The sequence below is a fragment of the Ciconia boyciana genome, chromosome 30 (genome assembly GCF_034638445.1).
Source record: "Ciconia boyciana chromosome 30, ASM3463844v1, whole genome shotgun sequence".
NCBI lineage: Eukaryota > Metazoa > Chordata > Aves > Ciconiiformes > Ciconiidae > Ciconia > Ciconia boyciana.
In genome coordinates this window covers 967068-981613 of record NC_132963.1, presented here as the reverse complement: position 1 = coordinate 981613, position 14546 = coordinate 967068, and the positions used below count along the sequence as shown (strand labels likewise).

The 14546-nt window shown below is 53.6% G+C and overlaps 1 protein-coding gene across 1 annotated transcript; it reads left to right on the top strand.

Moving 5' to 3' along the window:
* Nucleotides 1-258: 258 nt before the first annotated feature.
* On the top strand, nucleotides 259-12549 carry LOC140644957 (synaptophysin-like protein 1). The gene is made up of 5 exons (XM_072848140.1): nucleotides 259-369; nucleotides 3789-3907; nucleotides 5646-5856; nucleotides 10269-10445; nucleotides 10664-12549. Exons 1-5 carry the CDS (start codon nucleotides 301-303, stop codon nucleotides 10790-10792), a joined length of 705 nt encoding a protein of 234 aa, XP_072704241.1. The 5' UTR covers nucleotides 259-300; the 3' UTR covers nucleotides 10793-12549.
* Nucleotides 12550-14546: the final 1997 nt, after the last annotated feature.

Genomic DNA, 14546 nt, shown 5'->3' with positions numbered 1-14546 from the left:
AAATGAGGCTGCTCCCTAGGGGCGTGGCCACGGAAATTAAGGACGAGCCCGCCGACGGGTCGGAGTGGGGCTGGTTATGCAAATGAGATGCCGGAGAGGGGCGTGGCTATGCAAAGGAGCGGGGAGCAACAGGCAAATGAGGCGACTGCCTGGGGGAGGGCGGGGCCGGATATGCAAATGAATAGAACGCCAGGGCGGGGCGCGCTATGCAAATGAAACGGTCGCGCCGGGTTGGCGGCGGAGCGCGGCCCCGCCCCGCCCCCGGCGTGGCGTCACTTCCGCCGCGCTGCCCGGAGGAAGATGTCGGGGCTGCGGGTGGAGCTGGGCCCCGCCAAGGAGCCGCTGGGGCTGGTGCGGGGCCTGCAGTGGGTGCGTGGCACTGGGGGGACTGGGAGGGACTGGGAGGGACTGGGAGGCACTGGGAGGGGGCTGGGGGCTGGGAGGAGCTGGGGGGCGCTGGGAGGGGAGGAGGGCACTGGGAGGGGTTGGGGGGCTGAGAGGGATTGGGGGTTACTGGGGAGGACTGGGCGGGTACTGGGGGGAACTGGGAGGGGAGGGACTGGGGGTTACTGGGGGGTCTGGGGGTTACTGGGAGGGACTGGGGCTTACTGGGGGAGATCTGGGAGGGTACGGGGGCACTGGGAGGGTACTGGGGGTGACTGGGGGAGGACTGGGAGGGTACTGGGGGCACTGGGAGGGTACTGGGGGTTACTGGGGAGGACTGAGAGGGTACTGGGAGTTACTGGGGGTGACTGGGAGGGTACTGGGGGTGAATGGGGGGCACTGGGAGGGTACTGGGGGTTACTGGGGGCACTGGGAGGGTACTGGGGGTTACTGGGGGAGGACTGGGAGGGTACTGGGGGTGACTGGGAGGGTACTGGGAGTTACTGGGGGCACTGGGAGGGTACTGGGGGTGACTGGGAGCGACTGGGGGGTTACTGGGGGAGGACTGGGAGGGTACTGGGAAGTGAGAGGAGCGCACTGGGAGGGACTGGGGGTAACTGGGGGGTAGTGGGGGTTACTGGGAGGTAAGAGGAGGGGACTGGAGCGTACTGGGAGGGTACTGGGGATTACTGGGAGGGAGTGGAGGGCACTGGGAGCGGCTGGGGGGGCACTGGGAATGCTGGGGGTGTTACTGGGAGGAGCTGGAGGGCACTGGGGGGTTACTGTGAGGGACTGGGGGGGCACTGGGAATGCTGGGGGCGTTACTGGGGGGTTACTGGGAGGGACTGGGGGGTTACTGGGAGGGACTGGGGGGTTACTGGGAGGGACTGGGAGCCTTCCTGAGACTGCCATGAAGTTGAGGTGGAATTAAATTTTGATTTTTACAATTAAAAAAGGAAAATTTGAAGTGAAAGTGGGGGAAACGAGAGGAAAAATTTCAATGAAATTGGAAAATTGCGAGCGAAAATGAAATTAAAAAATTTAATGTAGGGAGCGCATTTTGGAAATTCTAAATTAAAATGCAAATAAAGGTGAAAATGGAATTTAAAAGGGAATAAAAAGTTGAATATTAAAATTTTAAGAGGATTTTAAAAGTAAAATTTAAATTAATTACAAGTTAATTAAATTAATTACAAGTTTTAAAAATAAATTGAATTAAATTTTCCGATGGCTCTGGGTGGGGTTGGCAGCTCCAGGTTCTTTTCCCCCTCAATAATTCCAATTTTTGGCTGGTTTGGGGGTTAATCTTTATTTTTTGTTTTATTTCATGAAAATCCCTTTTTTTCCCTATTTTTTGCAGTAGTTTCGATTTGAAAATTGACCTGAAAAAGAGAAATTTAATAATTTAAAAAGCCGCTTTTCGGTTCTTCCCCCCCAAAAAAATTCAAATTTTTGGCTGTTTGGTGTGAGATTTTTTTTTGTCTCATAATTATTTTTATTTTTAGGTGAAAATCGTTTTTTTTTCCTGTTTTTTTTCCACCCCCTTAGATTTGAAAATTCAAATTAAATAAAAAAATCTTAAAAATTACAATTAAAAAAGCCTGGTTTGGGTTGTTTTCCCCCCAATAATTCAAATTTTGGGGTGGGTTTTAGTGGTTTTTTTGGCTAACCATTTTTTGTTTCATTTATGAAATTTATGAAAATTGTGGGGTTTTCCTCTTTTTTTCCAGCAGCTTAGATTTGAAAATTCAGATTAAATAGATAAATATAAAATTTAAAATTAAAAAAACCCCATTTTTGGTTCTTTTCCCCCCAATAATTTAAATTTTTGGCTGGTTTTTGGTCTGTTTTATGGCTAACCATTATTTTTTCTTTTATTTAGTAAAAATGTGTTTTTTCCTGGTCTTTTTCCAGCAGCTTAGTTATAAAAATTGAAATTAGATAAATTCAAAAATTAAAATTAAAAAAGTTCTGGGTTTTTTTTCCCCCCAATAATTCAAAATTTTGGGTGGTTTTTGGTGGGTTTTTTGGTTAACCATTATTTTTAGTTTTAATTCGGTGAAAATCCCTTTTTTTTTTCGTCAACAGCTTAAATTTGAAAATTTAAAGAAAAAATTAAAAATGAAAATTAATATTTAGTACTTTTTTGGCTGATAATGTTTTGGGGGTAGATTTTAGGTGAAAATCTGCTTTTTTTCTGGTTGTTTTGCAGCAATTTAGTTTCAAAAATTTAAATTACAAAGATAAATTTAAAAATTAAAATAATATTTATTGGGGTTTTTTGGTTAATGTTTTGGGGGTATTTTTTTGGTGAAAATCACATTTTTCTTGTTTTTTCACAGCAAGTTAGGTTTGAAAATTTAAATTAAAAAGACAAATTTAGAAATTAAAATTAAAATTCATTGCTTTTTTGCCTAATAAAAGTTTTGGGGGGATTTTTTGGGTGAAAATCCCTTTTTTTTTGTTTTCTCACAGCAAGTTAGAATTGAAAATTTAAATTAAAAAGACAAAATTAAAAGTTAAAATTAAAATTCCATGCTTTTCTGCCTAATAAAAGTCTTGGGGGGATTTTTTGGTTGAAAATCCCATATTTTTTGTTTTTTCACAGCAGTTTAGATTTGCAAATTTAAATTAAAAAGACAAATTAAGCAATTAAAATAAAAATTCATTGCTTTTTTGCCTAATCAAAGTTTTGGGGTGATTTTTTGGGTGAAAATCCCATTTTTCTTGTTTTTTCACAGCAAGTTGGGTTTGAAAATTTAAATTAAAAACACAACTTTATAAATTAAAATTAAAATTTATTGCTTTTTTGCCTAATAAACGTTTGGGGGGATTTTTTTGGTGAAAATCCCATTTTTCTTTTTTTCTCACAGCAAATTAGAGTTGAAAACTTAAATTAAAAAGACAAAATTAAAACTTAAAATTAAAATTCCATGCTTTTTTGCCTAATAAAAGTTTTGGGGGTATTTTTTGGGTGAAAATCCCATATTTTTTGTTTTTTCACAGCAGGTTAGATTTGCAAATTTAAATTAAAAAGACAAATTTAGAAATTAAAATTAAAATTCATTGGTTTTTTGCCTAATAAAAGTCTTGGGATTTTTTTAGTGAAAATCCCATTTTTTTTGTTTTTTCACAGAAAGCTAGAGTTGCAAATTTAAATTAAAAAGACAAATTTAGAAATTAAAATTCTTTTTTTTTTTTTTGCCTAATCAAAGTTTTGGGGTGATTTTTGGGGTGAAAATCCCATTTTTCTTGTTTTTTCACAGCAAGTTAGAGTTGAAAATTGAAATTAAAACGACAAATTTAGAAATTAAAATTAAAATTCTTTTTTTTTTTTTTGCCTAATAAAAGCTTGGGGGGGATTTTTTGGGTGAAAATCCCTTTTTTTTCCCCTTTTCCGGCAGTTTTTCTCCATTTTCGCCTTCGCCACCTGCGGGGGTTACAGCGGGGCCGTCTCCTTCTGGGTCAGCTGCAGGGGCCAATCCAACACCACCGTCACCGCCCCCTTCGCCTACCCCTTCCGGTGAGGCTCTCCCCTAATCCTTGATGCTGATTGGCTGGTGGGGCGGTGGGGGCGGAGTGGGGGTGGCCTCGATTGGGCCGATTGGTGGGAAGGCGGCTGGGGGCGGAGCAGGGGGGTGGGAAGAGTGGTAGAAATCTGGTGGGTGGGGTGGGTGGGAGGAGCCATCTGGTTGGCCAATCGGCTCTTGCGGGGGGGGGGGCGGATCTGGAGGGGCCAATGGGATCCCTTGAAGCGCCGAGTAGGGGGGAGAGGAGGCGGTAATGGCTAATCATGGGGTCGTACGGCCGGCCAATCAGCAGCTGCGGGACGTAGTTGGTGGGAAATGGAGGTCTGGGAAGGGTTGGGAGATGGCTGAAGGTCCAAGAAGGTTCCTCAAACGTGGAGGGAGAACAGAAGAAGCAGCGGTTGGGTTTGAGAGCTGTGCGGTTGGCCAATCAGAACCTGTAGAACATGGGTGGTGGAAGATGGAGGTCGGGGAAGGGTTGGGAGATGGCTGAAGGTCCAGGAGGGGACGAGAAGGTTCCTCAGACGTGGATGGGAAGGAGAAGAGAAGCAGCAGTTGGGTTTGAGAGCTGTAGGGTTGGTCAACCAGCAGTTGTGGAACATGGGTGGTGGAAAATGGAGGTCTGGGAAGGGTTGGAGATGGTTGAAGGTCCAGGAGGGGACAAAAAGATCAAGAAGGTCCCTCAAACGTGGAGGGGGAAGAGGAGAAGCAGTAGTTGGGTTTGGAAGTGGTTTGGATGGGTAACCAGCATCTGGAGAACATGGGTGATGGAAAAAGGAGGTCTAGGGAGGGTTTGGAGATGGCTGAAGGTCTAAGAGAGAGAAGAAGGTCCCTCAAAGATGGGTGGGAAGGAGAAGAGAAGCAGCAGTTGGGTTTGAGAGCTGTAGGGCTGGTCAACCAGCAGCTGTAGGACATGGGTGGTGGAAAATGGAGGTCTGGGAAGGGTTGGGAGATGGCTGAAGGTCCAAGAAGGTTCCTCAAACGTGGAGGGAGAACAGAAGAAGCAGCGGTTGGGTTTGAGAGCTGTGCGGTTGGCCAATCAGAACCTGTAGAACATGGGTGGTGGAAGATGGAGGTCGGGGAAGGGTTGGGAGATGGCTGAAGGTCCAGGAGGGGACGAGAAGGTTCCTCAGACGTGGATGGGAAGGAGAAGAGAAGCAGCAGTTGGGTTTGAGAGCTGTAGGGTTGGTCAACCAGCAGTTGTGGAACATGGGTGGTGGAAAATGGAGGTCTGGGAAGGGTTGGGAGATGGTTGAAGGTCCAGGAGGGGACAAAAAGATCAAGAAGGTCCCTCAAACGTGGAGGGGGAAGAGGAGAAGCAGTAGTTGGGTTTGGAAGTGGTTTGGATGGGTAACCAGCATCTGGAGAACATGGGTGATGGAAAAAGGAGGTCTAGGGAGGGTTTGGAGATGCTTGAAGGTCCAAGGGGTGTCAAGAAGGTCCCTCAAACGTGGCTGTAGAAGAGGCGAGAGGCAGTAGTTGGGTTTGAGAGCTGTAGGGTTGGCCCAGCCAAGCATTTGGAGGTGTTTGAGGGTTCAGGAGAGAAGGAGAAGATCTTCTCCAACCCAGACGATGAAGAGGAGAGAGGCGGTAGTTGGGTGCGAGCGCTGTACGTTGGCCAACCAGCATCTGTAGGCCACGGCTGAGAGAAGAAAGGACCTGGGAGGGGTTTGGGGCCTCTGGGGGGCATGGGTGGGAGAGGACCTCCTCAGCCACCGTCCCGGCGTCCCCCAGGTTGAACCATGCCACCTTCACGCCCTCGTTGACCAACCTGTGCAACAACACGTGGCCGACGGATGTCCACCTGGTTGGTGACTTCTCCTCCTCGGCCCAGTTCTTCGTCACGGTGGCCGTCTTCGCCTTCCTCTACAGCATGGCCGCCCTCGCCCTCTACCTGGGCTACCTCCACCTCTACCGCGGGGCGGGTGGGAAGCTGCCCTTGGTGGTGAGTCCATCGTGGTCTCCTCCTCCCGTCCATCGTGGTCTCCTCCTCCTGTCCATCGTGGTCTTGTCTGTCCCTCCATCGTGGTCTCCCTCCTCCCGTCCATCGTGGTCTCCCTCCTCCCGTCCATCGTGGTCTTGTCTACCCCTTCCATCGTGGTCTTGTCTACCCCTTCCATCGTGGTCTCCTCCTTCCCTCCATCGTGGTCTCCTCCTTCCCTCCATCGTGGTCTCCTCCTCCCGTCCATCGTGGTCTTGTCTATCCCATCCATCGTGGTGTCCTCCTTCCGTCCATCGTGGTCTTGTCTGTCCCCTCCATCGTGGTCTTGTCTATCCCCTCCATCGTGGTCTTGTCTATCCCATCCATCGTGGTCTTGTCTATCCCATCCATCGTGGTCTTGTCTATCCCATCCATTGTGGTCTCCTCCTTCCCTCCATTGTGGTCTCCTCCTTCCCTCCATTGTGGTCTCCTCCTTCCCTCCATCGTGGTCTTGTCTATCCCGTCCATCGTGGTCTCCTCCTCCCGTCCATCGTGGTCTCCTCCTCCCGTCCATCGTGGTCTCCTCCTCCCGTCCATCGTGGTCTTGTCTATCCCTTCCATCGTGGTCTCCTCCTTCCCTCCATCGTGGTCTCCTCCTTCCCTCCATCGTGGTCTCCTCCTTCCCTCCATCGTGGTCTCCTCCTTCCCTCCATCGTGGTCTTGTCTATCCCATCCATCGTGGTCTCCTCCTCCCGTCCATCGTGGTCTTGTCTATCCCATCCATCGTGGTCTCCTCCTTCCCTCCATCGTGGTCTCCTCCTTCCCTCCATCGTGGTCTCCTCCTTCCCTCCATCGTGGTCTCCTCCTTCCCTCCATCGTGGTCTCCTCCTTCCCTCCATCGTGGTCTCCTCCTTCCCTCCATCGTGGTCTCCTCCTTCCCTCCATCGTGGTCTCCTCCTTCCCTCCATTGTGGTCTTGTCTATCCGGTCCATCGTGGTCTTCTCCTCCCGTCCATCGTGGTCTTCTCCTCCCGTCCATCGTGGTCTTGTCTATCCCTTCCATCGTGGTCTCCTCCTTCCCTCCATCGTGGTCTCCTCCTTCCCTCCATCGTGGTCTCCTCCTTCCCTCCATCGTGGTCTCCTCCTTCCCTCCATCGTGGTCTTGTCTATCCCATCCATCGTGGTCTCCTCCTCCCGTCCATCGTGGTCTTGTCTATCCCATCCATCGTGGTCTCCTCCTTCCCTCCATCGTGGTCTCCTCCTTCCCTCCATCGTGGTCTCCTCCTTCCCTCCATCGTGGTCTCCTCCTTCCCTCCATCGTGGTCTCCTCCTTCCCTCCATCGTGGTCTCCTCCTTCCCTCCATCGTGGTCTCCTCCTTCCCTCCATCGTGGTCTCCTCCTTCCCTCCATCGTGGTCTCCTCCTTCCCTCCATCGTGGTCTCCTCCTTCCCTCCATCGTGGTCTTGTCTATCCGGTCCATCGTGGTCTTCTCCTCCCGTCCATCGTGGTCTTGTCTATCCCTTCCATCGTGGTCTCCTCCTTCCCTCCATCGTGGTCTCCTCCTTCCCTCCATCGTGGTCTCCTCCTTCCCTCCATCGTGGTCTTGTCTATCCGGTCCATCGTGGTGTCCTCCTTCCCTCCATCGTGGTGTCCTCCTTCCCTCCATCGTGGTCTCCTCCTCCCGTCCATCGTGGTCTCCTCCTCCCGTCCATCGTGGTCTCCTCCTCCCGTCCATCGTGGTCTCCTCCTCCCGTCCATCGTGGTCTTGTCTATCCCGTCCATCGTGGTCTTGTCTATCCCGTCCATCGTGGTCTTGTCTATCCCGTCCATCGTGGTCTCCTCCTCCTGTCCATCGTGGTCTTGTCTATCCCATCCATCGTGGTCTCCTCCTTCCCGTCCATCGTGGTCTCCTCCTTCCCGTCCATCGTGGTCTCCTCCTTCCCGTCCATCGTGGTCTCCTCCTCCCGTCCATCGTGGTCTTGTCTATCCCATCCATCGTGGTCTCCTCCTCCCGTCCATCGTGGTCTTGTCTATCCCATCCATCGTGGTCTCCTCCTCCCGTCCATCGTGGTCTTGTCTATCCCATCCATTGTGGTCTCCTCCTTCCCTCCATTGTGGTCTCCTCCTTCCCTCCATTGTGGTCTCCTCCTTCCCTCCATCGTGGTCTTGTCTATCCCGTCCATCGTGGTCTCCTCCTCCCGTCCATCGTGGTCTCCTCCTCCCGTCCATCGTGGTCTCCTCCTCCCGTCCATCGTGGTCTTGTCTATCCCTTCCATCGTGGTCTCCTCCTTCCCTCCATCGTGGTCTCCTCCTTCCCTCCATCGTGGTCTCCTCCTTCCCTCCATCGTGGTCTTGTCTATCCCATCCATCGTGGTCTCCTCCTCCCGTCCATCGTGGTCTTGTCTATCCCATCCATCGTGGTCTCCTCCTTCCCTCCATCGTGGTCTCCTCCTTCCCTCCATCGTGGTCTCCTCCTTCCCTCCATCGTGGTCTCCTCCTTCCCTCCATCGTGGTCTCCTCCTTCCCTCCATCGTGGTCTCCTCCTTCCCTCCATCGTGGTCTCCTCCTTCCCTCCATCGTGGTCTCCTCCTTCCCTCCATTGTGGTCTTGTCTATCCGGTCCATCGTGGTCTTCTCCTCCCGTCCATCGTGGTCTTGTCTATCCCTTCCATCGTGGTCTCCTCCTTCCCTCCATCGTGGTCTCCTCCTTCCCTCCATCGTGGTCTCCTCCTTCCCTCCATCGTGGTCTTGTCTATCCGGTCCATCGTGGTGTCCTCCTTCCCTCCATCGTGGTGTCCTCCTTCCCTCCATCGTGGTCTCCTCCTCCCGTCCATCGTGGTCTCCTCCTCCCGTCCATCGTGGTCTTGTCTATCCCGTCCATCGTGGTCTTGTCTATCCCGTCCATCGTGGTCTTGTCTATCCCGTCCATCGTGGTCTTGTCTATCCCGTCCATCGTGGTCTCCTCCTCCTGTCCATCGTGGTCTCCTCCTTCCCGTCCATCGTGGTCTCCTCCTTCCCGTCCATCGTGGTCTCCTCCTTCCCGTCCATCGTGGTCTCCTCCTTCCCGTCCATCGTGGTCTTGTCTATCCCGTCCATCGTGGTCTTGTCTATCCCATCCATCGTGGTCTTGTCTATCCCATCCATCGTGGTCTCCTCCTCCCGTCCATCGTGGTCTTGTCTATCCCATCCATCGTGGTGTCCTCCTTCCGTCCATCGTGGTCTTGTCTGTCCCCTCCATCATGGTCTTGTCTGTCCCTCCATCGTGGTCTCCTCCTTCCCTCCATCGTGGTCTCCTCCACCCTGTCCATCGTGGTCTTCTCTGTCCACCTGTCCTTGTCTTCTCTCTCTCTCCATCCACCCATTTCCTGCCTCATGGTTGGGTGAAGACCACGTGGTCGACCTCCAACTCCCGTAACGGGTTGTACCTTGTCTATGAGGTGGCTCCATTGCCTGGACTACAACTCCCATGAGACTTTGGGCTCCTCACCCCATTGTGAGGCATCATGGGAGTTGTAGTCTTGCTCCTCCCCCCCCATATGTGGGGTGAGGGACCCGTGGTGGGGGAGGAGGGGGGCGTTTGGGGGGGCGGGGGTACATTTTGGGGGGTCAATAATCCCCCTCTGAACTTCTCTCCTGCTGCTGCTGTGGACAGGACACGGGGTAAGTGCCCCACCCCCTTTTTTGGGGGGCCTTATCCCCACCCCAGACCCCTGCTACCCCACTTTTTGCCCCAAATTATGTAGGGGAGGGAGGGGGGCAAATCTGGGGGGGACGGGGAACAGCCTGGGACGTGGGTGCAAGAATTGGGGTTCATCTCCCAGTATGGGGAGAGTGAGGTGGTGGGGCTTCCCAATCCCAAGATTTTGGGGTCCACCCCGGGTCTGTGGGACTTGGGGTCCACCATGGTTGTCCTCTCCAGCCCCCAGGTTTTGGGGTCCCCCCCCAGGTCTGTGTGACTTGGGGTCCACCATGGTTGTCCTCTCCAGCCCCCAGGTTTTGGGGTCCCCCCCCAGGTTTTGGGGTCCCCCCCCCAGGTCTGTGTGACTTGGGGTCCACCATGGTTGTCTTCTCCAGCCCACAATTTTTGGGGTCCCCCCCCAGGTCTGTGTGACTTGAGGTCCACCATGGTTGTCTTCTCCAGCCCCCAGGTTCTGGGGTTCCCCCCAGGTCTCTGTGACTTGGGGTCCATCATGGTTGTCCTCTCCAGCCCCCAGGTTTTGGGGTCTCCCCCAGGTCTATGTCATGTGAGGTCCACCATGATTGTCCTCTCCAGCCCCCAGATTTTGGGGTCTGCTCCAGGTCTGTGTGACTTGAGGTCCACCATGGTTGTCCTCTCCAGCCCCCAGGTTTTGGGGTCCCCGCAGGTCCCATACCATGTCCCCCCAGCCCCTCCCCTCATTTTTGGGGTCCCCCTAACCCCTTCCTGATGTCCCCCCAGGACTTCTTGGCCACCGTGGCCTTCTCCTTCCTGTGGCTGGTGAGCTCCTCAGCGTGGGCCAAAGCCCTCACGGATGTGAAGACCTCAACGATGGCCCCCCTGCCCAACTGCCCGTCCCCCACCGTGACCTGCTTCCCCGCGGGGGTCACCCCCATGGGGTCCCTCAACGTCTCTGTGGTGGGTCCCCGGGCTGGGGGAAACTGAGGCAGGGTTGGATGCTTGAGGGTGGTTGAGGAACCTCTTGAAGAAACCAACATTCACCATGGCGTTGGTGGAGAGGGCAGAGAGATGAGTGGGGAAACTGAGGCAGGGCGGGGGGGGGGGCGCGGTTGGAGACACTGGGGAAACTGAGGCACGGTTGGGGTGCTCTTAACATCTTCTGTCCCACCACCCAGGTCTTCGGTTTCCTCAACCTGGTGCTCTGGGCCGGCAGCTCGTGGTTCGTCTACAAGGAGACCAACTTCCACCGCCCGACCCCGCCGCCCCCCGCCACTGCCCCCACCGCCGTGCCGGCCGCCATGTAACCCCCGCCACCCCCTCCCCGGCGCGGCTCTACGGTGCGTCTCCCCCTTCGCCTTCCCAACCTCCTCGTCCCCACCACGTGGTGGTCGCCGCCGCCATCTTGAGTCCTTCTTCAGGGAGATGCCACCAGATCCTTTTTTTTTTTGTTCGTTTGTTGGGTTTTTGGGGGGTTGGTTTTTTTTAGCATCGCTAAATTTGAAGCGTTTTGGGGTGTTTTGGGTGGGGGTTTTATTTTTTTTTTTTTTAAGCTTCTTGCCGGAGGAGATGCGAGCCACCCAGTGGGAGGCGTCGGGAGGAAGAAGGTCAAAATGTTCCTCAGGGTGGGGTGGGTGCGGCCCGGCCGTGGCCACCACGTGGGTTGGGTGCCGGGTGGCAGAGCGGCGTCCGCCCTTTGGCATGGGCACGGCTGGGCGGCGTTGGCTTGGCCTCTTCCGGTTGGTCCCAGGCACGGATCAGTCGTGGTTGGAGCAGGGTGAGGTGGGTACGTGGGAGATGAGGTCAGGTTGACCTTGACCGGTCTCAGCTGGGTTCTTCTCCCGCTTCTTGTGCTTGAGCTGCGTAGGGATTGGTCAAGTTGGTTCTTGACTTGGCTTGACCATTGGTTGAGTTAGACCCAGGTTTGGCTTGGCCTTGTCTCATTGGCTTCTTGTAGACCTGGGTTGACCTTTGCTGGTTGCTTGGTCCAGGCTTGGGGTTGGTCATCAGTAGCGGGGTTGGCCCAGGCCTGGATTAGCCAATCGCTGTTGGCCTGGGTAGGGACTGACTCAAGTTGGCCAAGATTTGTGTTGAGTTGGGTCAAGAGTAGGGTTGACCACTAGTACCTGGCCAGATCCAGAGTTGACCATTGGTGGCTGGGTTGGAGCAGATCTGGACTGGCTGCTTCTGATTGGCCCACTCCAAAGTTGATTTGGCCATAATTGGTTGCTTTGATCAAGACTTGTGATTGGTTGTCGGTGATTGGGTTGGTTTTGGTGTCGGTTGGGTTCTTCCACGCCTGGGTGGGTCATTGTGGTTGGCTCAGCCCAGACCTTGGCCTTTTCTATTGGTTCCTTCAAGACCTGGATTGACCATTGGCTTACACCAAGGTTGGGTTTGCATCTTCCCAGTTGGGTTGGTCAAGACCTGGCATGATCATTGGTGGTTGGCTGGGTCAAGGTTGCCAGACCCGGCTTGGCTTTCTCCGATTGGCCTGTTTCTGACCTATGTCAATCATTGGTGGTTGAGTAGACGGAGACCTGCTGGTGGCTGGGTTGGTCCAGACTCAGATTGGCCTCTTCCAGTTGAGTCTTCCTCATCGCACCTTGACCACCGATGGCCATCTTGAGCCAGACTTGGATTGTCCACCTTGGTCCAGGCTGAGTTGCCCCCTCCCCCTCCATCCTCTCAGGGCTCCACCCATGGGTGTCGGACACCCCTGGTACCCCCTCCCCGGGTCCCCGGGGACCGGGCAGGGACAAACACTACAGTTCCCACCATCACACTCTTCCTCAGCTTCTTCTCTCCTTGGTGGGCAGAATTAAGGTGACCATGGCTTGATGGAGCCCATGGGTGGCCAGACTTCAGGTCACCTTCACTGGCTTGTCCCCACCCACCCCCAATTTCTCGCTGTTACGTGAATGTCCCCCCCCTCCCCCCCCATGCCACCTCCTCTCCGGGGGGGGGGATCGCTGTCCCCCCCGTTGTCCCCCCGTTGTGTGTGGTGTCCCCAGCCCGTTTTCTGCAAGTGCCTCAATAAAGAGATTATTGTAGAACCCCAAGAATCCATATCTGGGGGGGCTTGGGCTACAAGGATCTCCAACCCCACACTTGGCTGGGACCTCTTGGGGGTGGTCGGGGGGGGGGGGGCCTGGTGGGGTGGGACGGGACGTAGAGATGGACTCCAGGCTGGTTTTGCTCCTACTTTATTGTTTCTACCCCCCCAAATACGTGTCCCTTCCATGAGCTCAGGTCCACGTGTGTGTGCCCGTGTCTATGTCCTCTAGATGTGGTCTGTGGTGGCCTTGGTCTGTGTCCTAGTTGTGGCCTGTGGTGGCCTTGGTCTGTGTCCTCTAGATGTGGTCTGTGGTGGCCTTGGTCTGTGTCCTAATTGTGGCCTGTGGTGGCCATGGTCTGTGGTGGCCTTGGTCTGTGTCCTCTAGATGTGGTCAGTGGTGGCCTTGGTCTGTGTCCTAGTTGTGGTCTGTGGTGGCCTTGGTCTGTGTCCTCTAGATGTGGCCTGTGGTGGCCTTGGTCTGTGTCCTAATTGTGGCCTGTGGTGGCCTTGGTCTGTGGTGGCCTTGGTCTGTGTCCTCTAGATGTGGTCAGTGGTGGCCTTGGTCTGTGTCCTAGTTGTGGCCTGTGGTGGCCTTGGTCTGTGTCCCTAGTTATGGTCTGTGGTGGCCTTGGTCTGTGTCCTCTAGATGTGGTCTGTGGTGGCCTTGGTCTGTGTCCTAATTGTGGTCTGTGGTGGCCTTGGTCTGTGTCCTAATTGTGGCCTGTGGTGGCCGTGGTCTGTGGTGGCCTTGGTCTGTGTCCTCTAGATGTGGTCTGTGGTGGCCTTGGTCTGTGTCCTCTAGATGTGGTCTGTGGTGGCCTTGGTCTGTGTCCTCTAGATGTGGCCTGTGGTGGCCTTGGTCTGTGTCCTAGTTGTGGTCTGTGGTGGCCTTGGTCTGTGTCCTCTAGATGTGGTCTGTGGTGGCCTTGGTCTGTGTCCCTAGTTGTGGTCAGTGGTGGCTCAGATCCATGTCCCCACGTCCTCAGCTGTGGTCCGCAGTGGCCCAAGTCTGTGTCCATGGTGGTCCAGAGTCATCTCCATGGTTGTGGTCCATGGTGACCCAGATCTGTGGTCCATGGTGGCCAAGATCTGTGTCTTCATGTCCCTAGCTGTGGTCCATGGTGGCCCAGATCTGTGGTCCATGGTGGCCGAGATCATTGTCTTCATGTCCCTAGCTGTGGTCCATGGTGGCCCAGATCTGTGGTCCATGGTGGTCTAGATCCATGTCTTCATGTCCCTAGCTGTGGTCCATGGTGGCCCAAATCCATGGTCCATGGTGGCCGAGATCTGTGTCTTCATGTCCCTAGCTGTGGTCCGTGGTGGCCCAGATCTGTGGTCCATGGTGGCCTAGATCCGTGTCTTCATGTCCCTAGCTGTGGTCCATGGTGGCCGAGATCTGTGTCTTCATGTCCCTAGCTGTGGTCCATGGTGGCCCAGATCTGTGGTCCATGGTGGCCTAGATCCATGTCTTCATGTCCCTAGCTGTGGTCCATGGTGGCCCAGATCTGTGGTCCATGGTGGTCTAGATCCATGTCTTCATGTCCCTAGCTGTGGTCCATGGTGGCCCAAATCCATGGTCCATGGTGGCTGAGATCTGTGTCTTCATGTCCCTAGCTGTGGTCCATGGTGGCCCAGATCTGTGTCTTCATGTCCCTAGCTGTGGTCCATGGTGGCCCAGATCTGTGGTCCATGGTGGCCAAGATCTGTGTCTTCATGTCCCTAGCTGTGGTCCATGGTGGCCCAAATCCATGGTCCATGGTGGCCGAGATCTGTGTCTTCATGTCCCTAGCTGTGGTCCATGGTGGCCCAGATCTGTGGTCCATGGTGGCCGAGATAATTGTCTTCATGTCCCTAGCTGTGGTCCATGGTGGCCCAGATCTGTGGTCCATGGTGGTCTAGATCCATGTCTTCATGTCCCTAGCTGTGGTCCATGGTGGCCCAAATCCATGGTCCATGGTGGTCTAGATCCATGTCTTCATGTCCCTAGCTGTGGTCCATGGTGG

Bases quoted from the DNA above. Each gene is read 5' to 3' on its own strand.
- LOC140644957 (XM_072848140.1), top strand. From the start codon at position 301: ATGTCGGGGCTGCGGGTGGAGCTGGGCCCCGCCAAGGAGCCGCTGGGG. The intron at 5,857-10,268 runs GTGAGTCCATCG...ATGTCCCCCCAG, and splicing joins GTGGGAAGCTGCCCTTGGTG to GACTTCTTGGCCACCGTGGC. The intron at 10,446-10,663 runs GTGGGTCCCCGG...CCCACCACCCAG, and splicing joins GGTCCCTCAACGTCTCTGTG to GTCTTCGGTTTCCTCAACCT.